This window comes from Caloenas nicobarica, chromosome Z (genome assembly GCF_036013445.1).
Source record: "Caloenas nicobarica isolate bCalNic1 chromosome Z, bCalNic1.hap1, whole genome shotgun sequence".
Lineage (NCBI taxonomy): Eukaryota > Metazoa > Chordata > Aves > Columbiformes > Columbidae > Caloenas > Caloenas nicobarica.
Window position 1 is genome coordinate 12,942,102 of NC_088284.1, and position 21,514 is coordinate 12,963,615.

Genomic DNA, 21,514 nt, shown 5'->3' on the forward strand with positions numbered 1-21,514 from the left:
CCACTGACACGACCATCTCTTGCCCAGTCTAGCGTGTGTTGTACAGGGCACGTTGCATTCCCAGCAGTGCCCGGTTCCTCCGGGGCTTGCAGGGAGCTGCTGACTTCCCCCGCCATGAAGGGTTTTGCTCTCTCTGCCTGCCTTAGTAATTATTGCAAAATCTTGCAAAATCAGCATCTCAGCCTACCAAACGCAGACACTGCGACTCTTGCTCTGACGGGCTCTCCCGTTTTGCTTGCAGTTGAGGGTACCAGTAAAATGATAAAACAGCAGCGCAAGAATCCTTCGAGTAACTGGTCCTAAAACAACCTGACACCTAAAACGAGAACTTCATACCACTTATTTAACAAAAGATCTTTGTGTGCTAAAAAAAAAAAAAAGCGAGCATCAGAATATTTAAGCAGTATTGCTCACTGAAAATAATCAGGCTTTCCAGGGTGAAGCCTTGTAGTCAAACGTCTGATGAAGCCACCCCACAGGTCCGGACAAACACAGAGCACCTGCTGCAGGTTCAGAGCCAGCGCACAGTCACCAGTGGCATTAAATCCACACCCAGGAGCACCTACACTGCTTTCAACAGAGTTATTTGGGACAAGACTTTATGCAGTGCAGTTGCCTTCGAGCTAAGCATGAATTTCTGTTGCTATTTAGGTGCCTAAAAACAAAATGATGAACCCAATTTCCTGTTCATCCCCAGATTCTTCCATTTCTGGTGAACAAAACTGACCCTGCCTTGATTCTTGGCTGTAATCACACCTTCTATCTCCATATGAAGCTGTGTATTTCAAATGTTGTCACCCACACACAGTTATTTAGTAAGATGCTTCAGAAACAATGTATTTGAATTGCTCACAAAGAGAAATCCACTCTAAGAAAGATGACTGCAAACCTTTTACAATTGCTTTGACCAAAAATTTTCAAACAATTCAAATTACTTTAAAATTACGCATTTTCACATTTTCAAGACTTTATTCAAGCATGCGAATTGCCTTAAGCTTGTTTAATTAATGTTTTTCACTAAAAGTCCATAATTTCATTCAATTAATAAGAAATTATTAAAGTGAGATTAATAAATTAAATACTTCCACTGACATTTTAAAAACATTACCAAAACTTATGCAAATTTTGCTGACAGTTCATTTTTTGGCCTTTCTGTATAAGCAAGGGTTTTCTTGTTCTCTTAAGTTACATGCAATCTCTATACATTAGTGAATATACTACTTTAATCTCCAGCCAGCTTTTTCCACATATATAGACAAAGCATGCAGTAATCAAAATATGAAAGGAGTAATTGCCTCGATTCAAATGTGGCACTAACATGACTGCAATAATGAAAACCAAAAAGCTAATAAAAAGCTATTTATTGTTTTATCAACCAGTTCTTCTACAAGCTTTCCAAAGAAATTCCTCCACATTGGTCTGAAACTGCCTGTCTGCAACAGATGCAACAAATCCACCTGATTTAAATGGCCTGCAAAACAGAGTGATGTTGTTTGACAGACTCACATATGTGCTGTCCTTTTATTAGTTGGTGCAAGGCACTGTCCACTTCAGAAGCATCTTTTTAACTAGGAACTATATTCACCTGTATTACTGACATCAGCACAGATTATTAAAAATGAATAAAGTTTCCTTTTCCTTTCCTCTGTTTGCTTTTTTTTCTGTCTAAACAGCAGAAGTCAATTACATCAGTTTCATTTTTATACATATTCAATTAATGTATCTGTCATGCATAACCTCTTCACTGGAAAAAGCATTTTGCCTAGAGTCTTCACTTCAGCTCTTCTAAGTCCTCATTGTGCTTAGCCATAGTTTTACTGAATCTGCAGACAAACGTTTTTTGGTTTGGGGTTTGTTTGTTTGACACGAATTACATGCAATACAGTAACATGCAGCAGAGTGGAAGGGCTGTGTCAGTCTTTTGTAGTTCATCACACCTGGCCACACAGAACAGATCAGGTCACATAAGGTGGCAGCTCTCTGCTGCTGGGGCCAATGACATTACCTACACACTTGGCTCCTATACAATGCTGAACACTCTCCAGCTCTGAAGAAGTTACACAGCCAGCCAACACGCGGTGGCCAGGACTGTTGCACGAGCACAAATTTTGGGAGAAAGGAAAAAAGCTCCTTATGCATCTCTACCTGCAGGTATACACCCTACCAAATTCAATTACAGCGCTAGTTTATACCAAACTGATTTTTATTTTCAAGTAAAAATAATCAATCAGAATATGAAAGACCCATCTCGGGTTCTTCCCTTCTGCTAACAGTGCCACGCCGTTCCTGGAGAGGGGGCTCTCCACCACCCCGCGGCTGCAGCGAACAGCAGGCAGGTGTAGGAACACCAGCCCCTGCCCGCAGCAGCTGCCATCCCAGCGCTTTACCTGACGCTGTGCTCGCTGCCGTCATGGCTGTGCTCGTCGAGTGGGTAGGGCTGCTGTTTTCCAACAAGAGACAAGAGCTGCCACCAGTGTTCTTCTTAACGAACGTCTCGGGGGCGCTGGGCAGGGGCACCGGGTGGCTGATTCCCAGCTCCTCTTCCTGAGCTTGCTGCCTTCTCAGAGCAACCTGGGAACAAGAAGACAGACGCAGGGCATGCTCTCTGGCTTCAGCACAAATTGTAGTGGCACCAGTGAAAGACTCAAACACAAGGCTGTTTTCCCCTCTTGGTACTCTCTATGGTGTTGATGTCACGACCCAGCCCGTGGATAGAGGAGGTTATACAGATATTTAGAGCCAGCCCCTTTTTCTGTCCAAACACATACAAACAAACCTACAAAATGCCAGTGCTATACACATTTCTCTCCAATAAAGCCAGATGAAGACATTAAAGCTGACTGTACCTACCCAACAGAGTTGCCCCTCAGCAAAGTACCCTGTAAAAAGCATAGAATCACTACCCTCCTCTCTGCTGATACACAGCGGCTGGAGATAAGAAATTTATCTGCTTGCAAGGCTCTGCTGTGTCTCTTCATCAATATAAAGCAGCTGTTTATGAGGGCTTGTACCTGCAATCTGCTGCTCTGTCCAAGCCTGCTGGGCTTCCTTGCTAGCTCTTTGCTGGCAATCTATCCCTTCAAGGCAACTTCAGTGCACAGAGAGCTATCATGGCAGAAGCACGGCAAACGTAGGGAATCATCCTGCAAGAATCTCAGCCAGTGTGACACACATAGCAGAAAGCTGGCCAGGCCTGGAGGAGCAGGAACTCCCTGTGTCTTTCCCAACACACATCAGTAGCTTACTCCATAGCCCATCTGGCAATGGCAAAGCCCACAGGTACCATGCAGTCTGGACATGGATGCAAACAAAACACATTGCCTGCTTACTGAAGATACAGAGGATCCCTTCTGCTTCCTCTGAACTGGCAGATCAGTTTTGCGCAGTGATCCTCCTGTGACAAGTATGGCATGTTGTCCAGGCAGTGAGCACAACGCTGGGGGCTTTACAGATACCTACCCTGCAACTTGCCAGGTGACTGATTTGCATCTGCATTTGAACCTCAGAAATCTGTCCCAGATTACAGACTGGGATCACAGGCTTTTCTTGCTGGATATTCTCCTGGGTAACTTGGACAGGATTTCCCTCTATTTCCACGTCCAACAGCAACATTTTTCTAATACGGACGCATAATACTGTTAAATACTAATAGCTCTTGCAATAGAGGCAGCCCAAATGGGGTGTTAACTTGCAAACACCATGGGTAACTTTGACTTCACAAGCCAATAACCTTGACCTGCAAAATTCCTCCAGTGCCAAGGGGCTTATTGCAGAAATATATCAAAAGGAGGAAAGACAGATTTTCAATGTGTAACTCCTACACAGATAAGGTTCAGTTAGGGAGGCTTTCAAAGCCACTTTCAAACACTAGTCAGGGAAGAGAAAACCCCCAGGAAGGCCACTGCCAGTACCTGCTAGCAGGAGGCATTCACCTCCTGACAGAAGCTGCCGGGTGGCAGGAGAACAGCCTGTGCAGAAGGGGACACTTGTCCAGGCAACACCCTGTTTCGTGCTCCCTCCCCCGAGGCAGGCAGCAAAGCGATCCATATTATTCAGTGATTCACATCATGCAGAGAAAGTGCATGTTACTTGGGCATAATACCAATTTCTGGAGTACCACACCACCGACAAGGAGAAATTATGTAAATGAACAAAAGCTCCCAGTAGGTTCAAAGGACGTTTAATATACCTGCACTGAATAATTAAATTTAAAAGTAGGGAAGGATTTAATCCAGGGCTGCTAAGGTTCTTAAAAATCTGTCAACTGGACATTCACTTCATGCACGATCACAAAGCTCTGAAAGCACTATAGTTGCAGACTGGGTCGGTGAGTCTGATACCCCCGCCTGCTCCTGCACCAGCAGCCCTAACGCCTTACAATTAATTTGCCCGCAATAGACTGTTTGCACGAACCAGAACGTGGAACTCGACTCATGGAGATCAATCACGCTTGTAGCCCTAACAGCCCCAGGACTCCTCTTAATGAAGTTTACAAGATAAGGATCAAAAGGACTAATACAGCTGCCATTTACATGCCAAAGACTTGTGACTTCAGCGGTACTACCTACGGAAAAAAAGTTACTCTAGCATAGAACTGGATGCAGTTCGGTTTCTTAGCGAATGCTATGGAATCTTCGTTTAGATTTACGATGACCCGACTACGGAGCTGTCTACAGAGCCGCTCTATGCAAAATCAGGCAGCACGCCGTTAGAAGTGTTTTTAGAAATGCGTTCAGCTAAAGCCGCCTAGCATCAGGAAAAGCAGGTAACACCGAATACGACACTGCCAGTGGGAAATACTCTCGCTAACCAATTAATTCCCTAAATTATTCATTATCTATTTAAAAACAAGCCGAAAAACGGCAATTCGACGTTAACTACAAGCCTTCCTCTCTGAAGGTGTTAAAACAGATCCGCGCCCTTGGGCTTTGTCCGTTGTCGGGCGGAGACGCGCGTTCGGACGGGAGCAGCCAAGCGCTCACGGCTGCCGCTCTGCCTCACCGGGACTTAAACCCTACACGCCTTCAGGGCATCTCCTGTTTTTTATGCAAAAAATAAATTAAAAAGTAATATTAACATACGGGAAAACTAGCGAAAAGCTCCGCCAACTCAGGCAGCCGGCGGCCTAAGCGCACCCCGGGGCGCGGCCACCGCGGCCGCGCTGTCTCAGCGCACCGCCCCGCCGCACCCCGCGGCGCCGGCCGCCTGGCTCCCGCGGGCACCGGACCCCTCCGGACGCGGAGGCACGACCCCGCCGCCGGCACAACGCCGGCACGACAGCCCACCCTCCCCGGGCAGAGCCCGCCGAGGCGGCCGCGGCCGCCCCGCGGGGCTCACCTGCGCTGCCATCACCCGCTGCCGCTCGGCGATCAGGCTGCACTTCTTGCACTGGCAGTCCCGCCACATGCAGAACCGCTTGTGCCCCTTCAGCGGCGAGGAGTAGCCGTGGTTGCGGCAGCGGGCACACTTGGGCAGGCGCGGCGGCTTCTTCCCCGCCGCGGCGGCGGCGACCCCGTCCGCCGGGGCGGCCGCCATGTGGGCCGCCGCCTTCCCGAAGCCTCCCGCCTTGTCCCCCGGCCCCGCGGCGTCCGAGGGCTTGCTGAAGGCCGGGGTGTCACTGGGCATCGCGGCGGGCTGGGGGCGGCCGGGCGAGGGGTCGGCGCGGCTCTGCCCTGCCCCGTCCCGCCACCCTGCGCGTTTTGGCGGGCGGTGGCACCCGGGCGTCGCCCCTCCCGCCGCGGCCCCCCCGGCCGGCCCGTGCGGCCATGAAGCCCTCTCTCCCCCGCGGGGCAGGCACCGGGGTGGGGAGCGGCCACCCCTCCCTCCCCGCCTCCTCCTTGCCGCCTAGCCCGGCCCGCGCCGGCCGCACGCTGGGGAGAGGCCGCTCCCGCCCCGGCCGGGCGGACGGCCGGCGGGTGGCCGGCGGGGCGGCGGGTGCTGGGCCGGGGCAGCGCCAAGCGCCGGCTTCGCGCTGGAGGTGGCGGCGGGGCTCGGCGCGGCGGCCGCCCCGCAGCCCTGCGGCTGCACTGCCCTTCCCGGCGGGGGCCCTGCGCGGGCCGCGGGCTGCGGGAGCAAGGCGGGAGGCGGACAGGCCGTCGTTAAGCCCTGTGTTCCTGTGGGCTGGGTAGGCCAGGTTTGGTTAGGCGACCGATGTGGCCTGGCCCGGGTGGAGGTGTGACCCCCAAATAAAACACTCGAGTTTGCAGCAGCTCAGGTGCTCTCCTTTGTGAGGCTTCTGGCTGCTTGCTGCATTATGTGCCCTTTTTGCAGGTTACCTTACACTCATAACCCTAAATGGGTATGGACACAGATCAATATCTGTGTGGGAAGCGATCCCAACACGCCCCGACAGTGCGGCTGCAGCGACAAGTCCGTAACCAGCACCTCTGGAGCGGGTGTGGGTGGCTGGAGCCGGCTTACTCTGGAGGTGATCACAGGAGAAGATGCTTTTGATTTTTACGTAGGCTCCCCTTCCAACTTGGCACTAGGTGATTTATAGACCCATGCAGCCCTACAGATATTATTTACAGTATTAATATTTCCTCTGTTACACCTTTAAATCTTTCCAGGCTCGACTTTAGATGACGCTATCTTCATGCTGAAATGAAACTATTAAATTACATCTCAATCTAAGATGAATGACAACTGTCAAATGAGTGACTCAACAGAGATGAAGCAGAAAGCACCTGAGATTATGTGAGGCTGATTTATAAAGATTGCATAAAGATTTCTATAACCCCAGCTTCATGACTCAGCATATCAGATGGTAATAAGTTACAGTGGGTAGAAATTTATTTCTGCTAGAAGTAGAAGAAGCCAAGGAAAGCTTCTCTCTCTTCAAGATCAGCTATCTCCCAGCTAATTCTGCTCAGACTGAGCCTCTCTGCTTGAAACAATCAGTGCCAATCCCAGCCTGAAGAAAGCTGCAGATCCTTGCTGCTTGATGCTTTCTATTAGCTTTCACTAAATTACATTTAACTAACATTTTTCTTCATGGTACAATGTAGGAGACATTTATGGCACATTCCATTCTCTGGAAAGACCACATTAAAACACTCCCATTAAGCCGCAGTCTGCTGCAGTCAGGTGGTCCTCAAGTGAGGCATCAGCAGAAGCTGGGTGGGCTTGGGGCGAGGGTGTGACAAGCATTCAACTCACGGAAACTTAAACTTTTTCCTTGCCTGGCTTTGCTGGGATTGACGTTTCTGATGTCGGTAGCTGCACCTTTTCCTGCAAAAGAGGAGAAGATTAATACAATGTTCAGTGGAACAAAAATATGATTGCCTATACACCTAATGGTGTATATCACTAATGTTTAAGGAGATGAACAACGCATACAGGCGTGCCTAGCCTCATATATTGAAATGTGAAATTCCACCCTGAACAAAATCAGTTGAGAAATTCTCAGCTCGTAGGGGCATTGATCAAGCTCCAAAGCTGGTGTCTAGACGTGATCTTGAAAGTGAAAATCCAGTTTGTGAAGTTCTGTGCATGGTTGAACACACTGCAGGTATGTTTTCAGGTGCTCAAATGCGAATTGTCTTGAAGTCAATTGAAAATGCAAATTAAAAAAGGAGATGAAAGGAGGCTAAATCAAAAGAGCAAGAAAGGCAAAATAAAACCCAACAAACTGAGGTATGAAAAGGTAGGAGAAGAAAAAGTACATCAAAAATGACAGAAGGAGGAAGAGAAAAACTGGAAGGAGTGAAAAAAGATAAGCACAATGCATAAAGCAGGAAAAGACAGACAAAGGAGAAATAATAGCAGTCACCAGCTGCTTATATATGACATTTCACTGGGAACTAAGTGGGACAGCCAAGCTCAGAGATTAATCACAAGATGCAGAAAATGCAACAGTTCCAAGAAGAACATTAATTCAACTGTCTTTCACATAACTAGTACCTTCTACTCGTGCTTTTCAGGCTAACTGCACAGGTCTGTGTTATCCATAATGTTACTGAACCTGTTTGTGAGGAGCAAAATATTAACGTTTTTAGTACCTGTCTAGTATTTTGTGTTCTGGATGAATACCACCAAAATACCTAGATGCCTGATGAATACAAGTACATGGTTGATCCTTTAATGATGAACTGCTTTGGTTTTGCTAGCTCAAGCCACACTTTGAGTACGGTTTCAGTGTGTAATGTTCGTCTCAAATTTTTTAACAGGTATTTGGTGAGAATGGCAACACAATACTGGATTTGACATCTATTGGAGTCGTGAAGGAACAGGAGATGGTTATAAACTGCCAGTGGTTCTAACAACAATCAGAGCAGTCTCACTGCAAGTCTTCTGGAAATCATGATCATTCATTTAATGTAAATCCGGGCATCTCTGATTTGAATCCAGTGATCATGTCAGTGACTAAACGTTACTGCAGTTTGCCAGCACCTTTGGAAATAATGGTAATTAATGTTTCTGGTCAAAAGGAAAAAAAAATAATAAAATTATATTTTGCCTTTTTTTTTCCTAAGTAGGTGATAGATATCCTTTCGTTTTAGCTTTTTTTTTGTATAAGTCTTTAAAGTACGAAATGTCATCTGTTAGTGACAATCTGCCAATGCATGCTTTTGGCTGATCCCTTGAACATTGCAAAAATGTTTTATTTGCTCATAAGATCATCATTATGAAGTAAAGATGTGAACAAGCCAGGTCCCCACCGCCACACTTGGCATGACTGAGCATCTCTATAGAGAGGTCACAGATTAAAAGAGGGCTTGATTCTGACACCATGGCCTAGAAAGTGAAGACCTTTAGTTTCACAGAGGTCAGCGGAGTTGAGAACATTTAGTAAGTCCATCTTAGAGATCTGCTAGATCTGATTCTGTTTAATATGGTGGGTTTCTTTTTGTTTGGTTCATTTGTTGGTTTTGTTTGTTTGTTTTTGGTTTGTGGGGGTTTTTTGTATTTTTCGTTTGTTTGGTTGGGTTTTTTTGGTGTGGTGTGGGTTTTTTTTGTTTGTTTGTTGTTTTTTTCTTCTGTCAGCGGGCAGGTCTGATTCTGTTTAATATGGGTCTTTTTGCTGTATGTGCATCCAGCCAGAAGGGTTTTTCCCCTGCCAGTTCTCATTGTTTGAAAGCATCATGTCCATAAACACTCTGGACATTTAGAACGAAATATCAAAGACAGCCAGAGGGAGTCAACCAAAGGAGAGAAACGGTGCCAGCACGTTCCCTTGAGGTACTGATGGGATCTGGGAAACTCCTCAGTGCTGGACTTGAGTGCTCGCCCGCAGCATTGAGCATCTTGGCTGCCCTACAGCTATCATGTTAGTAGAATGAACAGGTGTACATCTACCCCCATCTCCAGTCCTGGAGCTGTGTTAGTCCACACATGTCATTTCCTCATGAGTCATCGGCTTGATATCAGCTGGTCTACTTGTGTGAGTAGCCTCCCAATGCAAACTTCAGTATTTGCTGGAGTGACAGATGATCATGACAACTAAACCAATTGAAATGATATTTCGGGAAAAATCCAGTAGGTGGCATAAATAAGCCATGCATTTTTTTTTTTTCAGTTTCACTTGTGTACTTGTGCTGTTCTCTTTCTTTCATTCATTTCTTATTTTAAACCTCCTTTAACTTACAGGAAAGCTGAAGTTTTGTCCCTTGGCTCTTAAAATGCAACCCCATAGAAAGTTTTGTCTTCCAGGTGGATAATTTTATTGACACCTTCTGGCAGCATATAGGTTTTTTTTTTTTGGTCTTCCTCTGTATTTATGTTTTGACATTTTCTGTTTTCAGGTTATGCCTCTAAAACCACCTGCAACACAACAAAAGGTCAGAGTTTCTTCTTAAGACAGGCAGATCCAAACACAAACCTTCCCTTGAATTGCCCAATTTACAATAGTTTAAAACCATTCCTAGAGGTGCCTCTCAGATACTTCTCTGTGGTACTATAATAGTGTTGGCACCAGCAGCATCACTCAGGATAAATGAAATCGGATAAGCCACTGGTGACTTTTGCTAGAAGTCCAGTCAATCAAGCTGAATCTTTCAGTCATAAGACTTAAAGTATTTCATTCTTCCTTGCTCAAAAACATATTTCTAGGGCATGTGGCCTTTAGGTGTAGGGTGCTCCAATGTGGTACTCGGTCCTTTTCTCCTTAAACTCCTTTTTCGTTTGCTGTCTTGGTCTCAGGAGTTCATGTTCACTGAGTGAACAACTGAAGCAGTTTATAGCATGGCCACCACTTGGCTATTTGCTGCTTTTCCTCTTTGAGACTTAGGGGAGTCCCTGGGGAGGGGCTTCACCTTCTCTTCGTACAAATCCAGACCCACAGGGAAGATAAGGTGTGAAACCCATCCAGGAGACCCTTCTCCAAAGGGTGCAAGAAGGGGTGTTGGCAAGGGACAGGGAGCAGCATCAGCTGTATCCCAAATTAGACGACAGGCCTGCCACAGCAGGTAGCCTGCCTTAATGACTCTTGAAGTTTGAGTTTCATTCACACTCTGCTTGCTGGCGTTCTCCTGACATGTGGAAAGGGAGCCCCCACATCGGAAACTTCAGATGAGCTACAACTGAGAACTAAGTCAGCAGAGATTCTTGCCTGAGCAAACATGTTAGCAAGATACACACTACTCAGGATCTAGAGTTCAACGGTCCAAATGTCGGAGTTATGGTAAAAAAATATGTAAAAATCAAGAAAAACCTGTCTGTAGCAACGGATGGCTCTTCATAGTTGTGAGTCCAGTTGATGACATTGGCCCGCAGTGCTCAATGAAAATGTGAGTCACTGGAAATAAAATTCACTCCATTGTCCCAAGTACAGTACAAAGCTAAAGCAGTATTCAAGCACAATGAAGCAAATAGAATGAAGATATTTTAAAAATGCATATGTTTGTCTTGTCACTGATGTGACTAGTTTTACTAGTAACAGGTAAAGAAAAGAAAAATCAATCTTTTTTACAAACATCTACATTTTCCATTTCTTCATTTTTTTGTGCAAGTCAGAATCATTTCACTGCAGATTTAAAGGCTGAAGAGAACACGCTGTCAGCTCCTTGGAAATTTCAATCATTTTTAATAATTGACTTGGATAGCTATTTGGAAGCGTTACTAGGTCTGACTTACAGAAGTAAAAAAGTGAGTCTGGGGAAACCACTGGATTGCTTCTTCTCAGTCTTCATTGTTCATTTTAGGCACACTTAAAAATTAATTGGATCCAGTGACTTAGAACATTGAAGACTCCTGCATGACTCATTAAGCTGACATCTCGAACATTTGTAATTCACACTGTAAGAATGATAGAATCACATAAGCCATCTATACATTTGAGCTCTTTCATCAGGGTAGAACTACTGCAGAGAATGCCCTTAGTTTTGAATATCATCATCAATTCAGCTTAAGACGTCTGTAATGGAGCTGAGTTTGATAGACTGCCAGAGTGTGACAAACTAAGCTCCAACCTCTTAAAAATAGGCAATGCAATTAATTGCTACTTTTTTATTTATGATCTTTAATCTTTTAACGGATACAGTTAAATTCCCACTTCATTGAGCAAGCCCATTGGTATTTAAAGGAACAAATAGATCATTTCAAATTATAAAGCACTTGCTTTATTACCTACAATTTCTTTTGAATTGTGCAAGTGTTTATTATTTTACGTTCTTGATCTTCAGTAACCCAAAACTGCTAGAGTTCCATGATTGTGAGGGGCATTTTCAAATGAGGTATCTGAAGGGCCAGTTCTTGCTGTGTTGATTTGTTGTCTGGCCAATTTACTTAATTATTTGTGCATTATTATTTGTTGCTCCTAATTCCAGTGCTTGATAGAAGAAAAAATACTCTTACAACAGCTCCTTCTGAATTTATTGTCTTCTTTTTTCTTTAAGCCTAAATAAATACGAAGTATCTTTTTTCATATAATATTCTGCTCCCAGGGGAGCACATTTCCTTCTGTGGGACTTCCCATTACAATCAGTCAGTATAGCACATTTGTCTAAGAGCAAAGTTTCGTGCTGCTTTTCCCTCATTTCTTCCCCCCTTCGCACATGAAGTCTTTCAAACCCACTGAGGAGGTGCAGGGCAAGGGGGGCGAGGGAGTCAGAATTGTCTCCAGCCACAGCTGAGCTCTTCCAAGTGTTTTAATCAAAGTCAAATGACTGTTACTTAATCAGCCATGCTGTGAAATGACTTGATGTGTGCCGCTGACCTTTCACATCTCCTAGGCAGAGAGAGAGGGTTTCTTCTTCTTTGTCAGCCTGGATCTCTGTGCCCACAGCCTCCCCCATGTCCCCTCAGTGCCCCAGCGGCCCCAGAGCAATCAGGCAGTTCAGAGGTGGTCCCCAAATGCTGCAGACAGTGTGCTGGGCCTTCCAGTCTTCAAGGGCTCATGGGCTCATCCCTCGTCCATCCTGGGAATCCAGTTCAGAGGAACGACCTGGGAGCTCTGGGTCCCAGGAGACCTACAGCTCTCACGTTAGGCCTTGCTTAGCACCACAGAGATATTCAGAGCACTTAGCTGGCTTCCTTAGGTAACAGTTTCCTTCTTCACTTGCATGCCAGTCAGTTGTGTTGGGGTCAATGATATCTGTGCATCTTGGGAACACATTGGCTAATTACGAGTTAATTGAGTTTCTCCAAGTCTATTGGCTAGGAGGCGCTAAAGAAGATGACACATTGTTACAAATGAGTTCAGCTGTCAGGCTATTAATTGTAATTAGGCTGGCTTTGTCTAGACATGGAGATGCCTTGTCAGGTGGTGGGAACATTGTGTGGAAACTAATTAGTCAGATGTCTTAATTTTCTTTCATCTCTATGCAAACAGTATCTCTTGCAGATGCCAGAATAAAGCTGTTCTAAGCCCCGATCGGCCACCCCAGCTCAGTGCATGCAAATATTCACATTGCCTGAGTAAAACATGTATAAATACCCTCAGAGTTTGAAATGATAACAGATAACACACAGTGAGGTTGAGAACAAAGAGCAGCTTTGCTGCATGGTTGTTTAAGCTATTGTTTTCTCTTACCTGTTTTTAAGAAACTAAGGCATGGAGATTGCCTTTTCACTACTGGAAGGCAGCTTCTGTGAATTCACAACAATTATGTCTTAGAACACTGTTCATTAGGCACCTGAAGGTAAGCAGGGTACATCTCTAGACTTGCCGAAGGATCTATTAACACAATAGACCATAAGTCCTCTCTGCAGGATGCACTGTGTTCTACCAGCTGAATGATACCCACCTGGATGCTCACTTACCTGGTAGCCTATCAGCCTGGTGATGTTCTGGTCCACTGGGTGAAGAACACATGCCTTAAGCAACTTTCAGTAGCTGTTCATTCTTATGTGCTCCAGTGAGATCCCTCGTATCATTTTTTCAAAGCAAACTTTGGGAATGAAAATTACCCATACACCCCCTTAAAAGAAAATCTACTCACCTGGTCACATCATTACATCCCCTTTGTTAAAATAGGAGGTGTTACAGAGCTTGGCAATGTTGTTATTATACAAGGAATATCTTGTACTTGCCTTTTCTTCCTATTCAAAAAAGGTCTCTAAAATCATTGCTATCACCAGTATTAACTTCTTGATATTAACCATTTGACCACTCATGAAAGACAGTAAAAATAGCTGGTATCCCAGACCAAGTCATATGAGATTGCACTGTTAATTATAGTTTATAAGTGGACCAGTGAAGGTAAAGGTGGTAGAGCGAGACAGTGTTAGTTCCAGCACTGGAATTTAGGAGTGCTTTGGCCTCAAAATGCTGGATAATACAACCCTCCTTCTGTCAGGGAGATGGAGGACTGACTTTCACACTGTGTTGTGTTTTTTTATGTAATCAAAGCAGCAGGAAAGGCAACCTCATTATAATGGACTCAGGTTACTCACAATCAGGAATGCTGGGGAGAAGTATAGGAGGCAAGGACAGAAATGTTGTGCATTTCCTTGCAAATTGGGGCTCATGCTTTCCTCAAAGCTTCTTTTAAAGCCAAGGCTAACTTTCCACACGCAGCCTCCTCCTTTGCCACACAAGCACCTCAAAGAGATGACGAGGCAGTTCAGGATGGTAACGTAAGCATCATTGTGCTGTGCTTTTGTTTAATGTTGAGATTGACATATTCAGCTCTGCTCAGGCACAGAGAAGCATCAGGTTTGCTGCCTGCGGAAGGCAGTCAGCTATTTCAAGTACTTCCAGGCCATCTGTGTTACATTTCAGGTGAAAGTCTTTGGGATAGCTAGTTCCTCAGCTCAAGTATTTCTGTGTTGGAGCAGCATGTCCATCCCAAATGTTTTTCCTGCCCATTGGTAATAATGTGTTGCAGCAGCAGACCGTGGGTTCTGCTGGACAGACCCATGGTAGATGACAGCCCATTTTCCAGGTCTGTACCTGCATTTGAAGAACCTGTTTCTTTCAGGCTTGAAGAGAATAATACACAAACCTTTCTGCAGTTGGAAGAGAGTTCCAGCGTTGATCCTCAGCTGCTGTAACTTAGGGCAAGTGTCACTTTTGATCTGGCTGCTGGTCAGGAGCAGGAGGTGATGTGTTTGTGTGTTTATCACACTTTAGCTGGAAAAGGCACACCTGGACACCAGAAACATGGCTCCTGAACCAGGCTGCATGGCAGGTGGTTTTGTTAGCATCCTCAAGACAATCATCCTGTAATTTGAAGGAATCTTGAATTCCTGGAGGAGAGGTAGATCTCAGAACCTGGGTAGCCATCCTAATACCTCTTGCTCTTGGCTAGACGAGCTCCTTGCAAGCCATAAATACTACCTCCAGAGATTTCCTAGTAGGTAATGTCAGGCTCCTAAACTTCTTCCATGCTGACTTGGTAGAAGAGCTGTAGGGGTTTTGCAGTTCAGCACAGGGTTACATGGCAAGGCTCCTTTGTCTGTGGAGCTTACGTTTCTGTCAGCAGTTGTTTTGCAATGCTCGACACTTCTTCCAAAGGCAATCCTAGCGCACAGGACACAGCATTTTTCCATCTCCTGATCCCAGAGCTCAGGAAAATACTGTTGGGTCTCCATACAAGCACAAAACTTGGATAGAATACAGGCTACTAATTCAATGTTATTTTAGTTAGGGAACGTAATTCTCTAAGACCGAGACTTGCATATGTTTGGCTTGTACATGCCGGCCCTGAAATGTCAGCAGTTGAAAGGAGGTAATTAAAAGAATCACAGAATCACAGAATGTTAGGGATTGGAAGGGACCTCGAAAGATCATCTAGTCCAATCCTCCTGCCAGGGCAGGAACACCTAGGTGAGGTTACACAGAAGGCGTCCAGGCGGGTTTTGAATGTCTCCAGAGAAGGAGACTCCACAAGCTCCCTGGGCAGCCTGTTCCAGTGTTCCGTCACCCTCACTGAGAAGAAGTTTCTTCTCAAATTTAAGTGGAACCTCTTGTGTTCCAGCTTGAACCCATTACCCCTTGTCTTACTGTTGGTTGTCACCGAGAAGGAAATGACCGAAACAACACCAGAATACTGAAAAAACACCCAAAACCCCCAAAAAACCCTCAGAAAAACCCAAAACAAACCCCAACAAAACGCAGTGACTAACTGCTCTGTCAGAGTCCGGTTATCTTCCCCTGCACGCTTGCGGTGTTGGGTTTATCCCGTCTGCAGAGGTCTCCCTGCTCCGCAGGGAAGTCCCCGCGGTGGTGGGAGGACACCCGTGGCTGCTTGGGAGCCGCTGGGCTCTCCGGCGGGTCGGTGCAGCAGAACAGAAAGGCGCTGGATGATTTTGTTCACACACCTTAAATGAAGGACTTACAGTCTATCTGTAGAAGTTTTCAGAAACTCACACGCATCCTTACCCATTCTCTTTTTTTTCCAATTGCTGATCCAATTCTCACCAAATATGAGCTGTTGTACAAAGGCAAGAATAGACAGTCATCTTGTGATACAAAGAGGTGGTGACAAGCTCATATTCATTTGAAAACTCACCCAGGCTTCCCAAGAACTAAACTCCATTTTTTGCAGAACTAACCCAAAGAACTTTCTCACCTTCAGCTGTATCTCTTTGCTTTACTGCCCATTTGCTAATCATCAGTGTGACTTACTACTTCAGCAGTCACATACTGTGGGATGTTTTAAATTCCCTATTTACAGGCTTTGTCTCTTAGCAAAACAAAAGTACTCCTTTTAAACTTCTTCCCTATTTTCAGCTTCCAACTTGTTAACAGCTGCAGTTTGTGGGGTTGATGGTGGCAGCCTTTGGAGCTGTTTCCCTGGGGACACAACGTGAATGGTGTCAAGTTGCATTCTGTCTTCCAGGGTCAGGTGCTTCCCTATTCGCCTGAAATGGACACAAAAAATGCACGGGCCATTTTTCTTCTCTCATCGTGCTGCCAGTTCTGGTCCATTTTTGCTCTTATTGCACTGCCAGCTCTTGTTTAATTCACTCTCTGGCAGGTTCTCTTTCAGCATTACAGATATTCAGCTTTTTCTCACTCCCACAAACTTACATTATTTTTCCTCAGTTGTTTCAGTCTGATTTTCCTAACCCAAATCTCATTTTATTATCATACTGTGTTTTTAATCTCTCTCGATCTCTTTGTGCAGCTGTTCTGCTCACACTCCTCCCAAATCAGCATCCGCTGCAGAAGCCATTAACTTGCTTCTTGCTCCTCCTGCTAGGCTAGTGGTGCAGATTAAACCACCACAATAAAGGGCCTCCAAGCAGATGTGTGTGGTTAGACTGGAAAATTCTCATGATAAATTTGCAAGACTGAGTACCTGGTGAGGGGGGAGCATTTCCTGGACCAGCCCCTGCCTGCTCACACCTCCCCAGTACCAAGGACTGGTAACTGGCTGGCTCCAAGTCTACTCACCCCTGGGCCTGCAGAAAAGTTGCTCTTCTGGCCCCAGAAAATGCCCGAGAGCAATGCAGGGGCACTGTGGGACAAGTGCCAGAGAGAGCAGGTGGCTTTTCATGTCTCAAAAGTGTGATACCATGGCCAGGAAGTGGAGAAGGATCTTTATTAATCTGCCTCTTTGCCATGGCATGCAAAAAAATGGTCTGTCTTCATCTCAGTGAAGTTAACGTGTCTGAGTGAGGCAGGACAGTGTTACTAGGGGAGCACGAGCTACTCTTTCAACCCTGCGGCTGGCCAAAGCTCTTAGGGAGAATGCAGCAAGGGCTATTCCTGCAACAGTGGCTAAAGCCAGCAAGTGAAAAGCTGAAGAAAAAAATTACCAGTGTTATCTCCTGGAACTATCTCTTTGCTACTTCCATTCAGATCAGCAATTAGAGATCATACAAAAAGCACATGCACTGCTTTCGAGAAAACATTAGCCCTTATGTTGTCTAAATAATATTCCTGCAAATGGCTGTAGTGGTGTTTAGACAACATGGAGACTGACTTCTGCTTTTCATGGCTGAATGTATTTAATGATACTGTGCTTAAGAGTATAGTGGTGCCCTTATTTATGGGCCTCTACTGTAGAGGTCTTTGGAGAGTGGTTTTGTATAGCAAGAATTATTTAAAAGGTAATTTGTCTTTTCCGCTGCTGACTGTTTTTCCTGATGATCTTCTCATTCCTGAGATCTCTTCAGGGATCACACGTGGGGTGGGTGCGTGTGTATGAGGAAACATACTTATCTTTTTATTTTAGCAGGAAAAGCTGAAAGTGCGTATCATTAAGGAAGCAGAACACTTACAGCAGAGGTTTTGAGGCACTGAATTATTTAATAACCTATAATAAAGAACTGTCTGATATATTGACCAATGTATGTATACAGCTGTAAGGCTGTACCACTTCCAGCAAGATTTACTCACCCATTTTGCTCCCATTGCCTAAAAACCTGGCAGGAAAACAGATGTGCTGTTTTACAAACAACTTTAAGAAGTGGTTAAAATCATCTTTGGGAAAAAAAAAAAAAAAAGTTATACTATTTCCTTCATAGTATCTTAGAGAGAGGTTCCCAAATATTCCTGCAGGTAGCGTGAAATTCTGGAGCTCCTTAACAGCACTTGGCTGTCCAGTGGTACTTGTTGAGAAGAGATGAGGTGCTGATAGGCTGGATGATGTCATACCAACCAAACAGAAAGTGGAGCAACCGATGGAAAAAGACAGCAACCAGGTAGCTCAGCTCTAGCCAGGCACTTCTGTTCAGCATATGCATGTGCAGAGACTCAACAGCCACAGTGAAGTAAAACAGGGAGGAATTTTTTAATTTACTTCCATAGGCATCACATTAGGCTGTGAGTAGTGAAGGCTAATACTTCCACAGTCCCAACTAAAATCTGAACCAAACCTGAATCTGGGTACCCATTTCCTCTCATCTCATTGTGGCCATTTTTAAGTGTGTTTAATGCAAAATCCTCCTTGTGTGTCTTCCAGTGTCACTCCCTGACCTCCTACCTCTGTCCCTTGTCCTCCATCAGGCTCTCAGAGGCAGGCCCAAGCATCCCCACATGAACTGATCATCTGAAAGCGTCTCTTTTTGATGAGGAAATGCTTGTAGTTAAGCTTTTGGTCGATGGACCTGGGCGCAGACACAAGAGAAGGAAGGGGTGAAGTTTCCAGACCCATGTGCAGACACAGAGCCCAATGCAGAGAGCTGCTCGCAGCTGCAGTAGGAGCCTGAGTGCTGTTTCAGCCAGCTCTGCTGCTGCCTTTCAAAGCCAGGAGGACCTCTGTAGCCTTTGGGCCGCTTCCATCCCAGCAAACAGAGCCAGTCCTGTGCATCAGGGATCAATGCCAACGCTTGCATTATTCACACCATGGCTGAACTGGACCCAGAGCAGCCAGACTTCTCAGCCAAAAGTATGAGACATGAGGAGAAACAGACATGAAAGCTATTTCTAGAATAACTTGAGTTCTTCCAGCTGCATCAAGAAGGTAAAACCTCTGAAAGTACATCTTCCAAAAATGTCTTCTTCAGTCATTGCATTTAGATCAATATTGTGTTGGCTAATTTCCATAATTTTAAGAGTCCGTACCAGTAACCATTGCTTTTTATCTCTTAGGGTGATTGTAAGTGGCGGCTTCACTTGATGTGTGACAGTATTACTGGAAAAAGACAGTGACGTATTTTACAATCTTGAAAAAGTGCCAGAGCTTTTATATGTTCACTGACAGTCAGAGTTCAAAGGTGGTGACAACATCATGCTTGAATATACTGAGTCAATCATCATCTGATCTGAACTGAAAAACAAATGCTGAGGAGAGTGTCGGTGGGAGCTCTGTTAAGAGCTGGTATGCACAGTAAACCCCTTAATCCCAGCACCTGTGATGAATTCTATCCAGCATTGGCAGGTAGAATTAAACTTGCTTGCAGAAGGCATTGGTGGATACAAACGCTTTTGGGAACCTCTGAACTATTTCCCAGGGAAGGGCCTGACTTCCACAGTGTGAACCGCTTCAGGTGTCAACCTCTTGGAGACAGGAGGGCCATCCATGGGAAACAAATGCTAAGGGAAGCTAAGAGAAGTTTTTGTTTGGTTTTTTTTTTTTTTTTACTGCTCAGTCCATGAAGTCTCCCCTAATAGGATTTTAGGCCAGAAATTATATTCAATGACTCAGTAAACCAATCCCTTTATTTGGTATTTTTCACCCGTTTCCACCAACACATCCAAAGTTTTGGTTGCTTTTGGCAATCTTCCTGACATGGCACACCACAATAGTCTGCTTCACCATGCAGCTAAAACTGGGGCACTTTGCTTTACAAGGCATTTTACACCAAGGCACAGAGCTTTTGGGAAGAAACTGAACATTGCACAGAAAAGCAGAGTACACAGCTTCATCTAACATTTTCTAGACCTCTAGGAGGCCAATTCTGGGTCAACCATTTCTCTTACCAGGAAAATGGCATCTAAATAAATCCAGGAACTCTGAGTTGCATAACCTGACTCTTGCATGCTGTTGGAAGGGTCATATTCCTCCCCAGACTTCTGGCAGTCAAGGCCATTAGAAAGCAATAGAATCACTAAAAAAAATTTAACCCCCAATATTTTGGTTTCTGATGTACTAATTCTCTACAGGGATAAAAAACAGAAAAAAAAAAGAAAAGAGAAAAAGAAAAAAAAGGAGCGTTTATTTCCACATTCCTCTTCCTATGCTTTTTTCCAGGTTAAAAAAAAAAATGTATTAAAGTACATTTGGCGACTCTCCCTGTGCCACTAGTCACTTAAACCACTGGACCAGGTTTTAAAAATTCTTCCACAATAGGCGTGCACCCAGGACTCCCATTGCACCCAGGACTCACACTGATTTCTGGAAGGAGAAACAGGGACCTGTGCCAACCCAGAAAATAACTGTCATGGCCCTCTGCTCTGAAAAGCTAAATTCACAGGCATTTCAAATTTTTTTTTAGCTTCAGGCTACAGTATGTACAAATGTACATGCCTGCAAATGCAGCACAGCAGCAAGGTAGTAATGCAGCAAGAGAGATCACTGTTTAAAAAAATATTTTTGGGCAAAGATCTATTTAACATGTTACTAATTAAAGTTATCTCCTACAGCAATACAGTGGCACTACTGAAGAAGACATTATTCAATGGTTCAGCATACTCTTTAACAGTGAGACTTTGGAGAATAAGCTGCAGGCTTTAAAACCGCTGTCATAGAATCACAGAATATCTCAACTTGGAAGGGACCCGTAAAGGTCATCAAGTCCAACTCCCAGAGTTAAAGGTATGATTACTAACTTCCTTAAGAAAGCAGAATTAGACTGTTTTGGGTCAAACCAGTGCTAAATAAAGATTATATTATTGGTAAAACCAAAAGTAGAAACCCGTCCCTCATCCAAATTCTGTACCGGCAATATAATGTCTCTCCAGTAGACAAGAGTTTAATCCATTAGATGCAGGCAAGTATGTACAAATAAGTGAACTGAATTTTCTGTAAAATTTGAACAAGTTCTGGAGAAAGATTAAAGCAGTTACCCTTTTTCTTCACTTCGTCAGCTTGATTTGTTTATCTCCAGCACCATGTGTGTTTTAAACTCATAAAGACAAGCGCAGATTATCTTGACTTTGCTTTCCAGACAGTTGTTGGAACTGTTGGAAGAGGTGGCAGATCAACAGATCTGAAAATTAAACAAAAGCCACTCTTGCCATGCCCAAGGCAGAGAGATCCAACGTGTACTAATTCTGCGGAATGAGAAACCCACCCAGCCCCTAAGTGAACGAGGGCTTTATTGGGAAGCCTGTGCTGGTGACCTGTACTGCGCGTGACCAGGTCTCAGGACATGGCGTGGAGGCAGGTGTGGGGCACAGCTCAGCTCCCTGCTGCACAGGACAGCCTGCACCCACCACCTCTGACCCAGCGCGGCCAGCAAAGCCAGCGGCATTTTCTTCTGTTTAATCTTTTACAGCTGCTGCTGCCACTTGCCACCAGTCTGGTGTCAGAGGGAAGACCTTATTTTCACAGTAATTTGGCAAACTGGTGACATACTTCTGTAACTGGCAGGTAGGACCCAGGTGAGACAGCATCCAGTGTTAGATGCTAATTGAAGAGTGGGAAGAAAGTTGGCCAGAGGGGGGCAGTAGCAAAAATGGACTGACCTCCAAGTGGAGGGGGCCTTTTTTGGGACAGCTATGTTAAGATATGTGCCCCTC

General features: G+C 45.0%; 1 protein-coding gene across 2 annotated transcripts in view; it reads right to left on the minus strand.

Moving 5' to 3' along the window:
- The window catches only part of DMRT1 (doublesex and mab-3 related transcription factor 1), a 62,057-nt gene extending 56,383 nt beyond the window's left edge, over window positions 1-5,674 (minus strand). Inside the window, exons 1-2 of one of the 2 annotated variants that reach the window (XM_065657144.1) lie at window positions 5,338-5,674; window positions 2,393-2,571 (exon numbers count right to left, since the gene is read on the minus strand). In XM_065657144.1, coding sequence (XP_065513216.1) covers window positions 2,393-2,571; window positions 5,338-5,625 — 467 coding nt within the window. In that variant the 5' untranslated portion in view covers window positions 5,626-5,674. Of the gene's footprint in view, window positions 1-2,387; window positions 2,572-5,337 lie in introns of both variants that reach the window. The other variant, XM_065657146.1, reaches the window with a different exon arrangement.
- Between the last annotated feature and the right edge of the window lie 15,840 nt (window positions 5,675-21,514).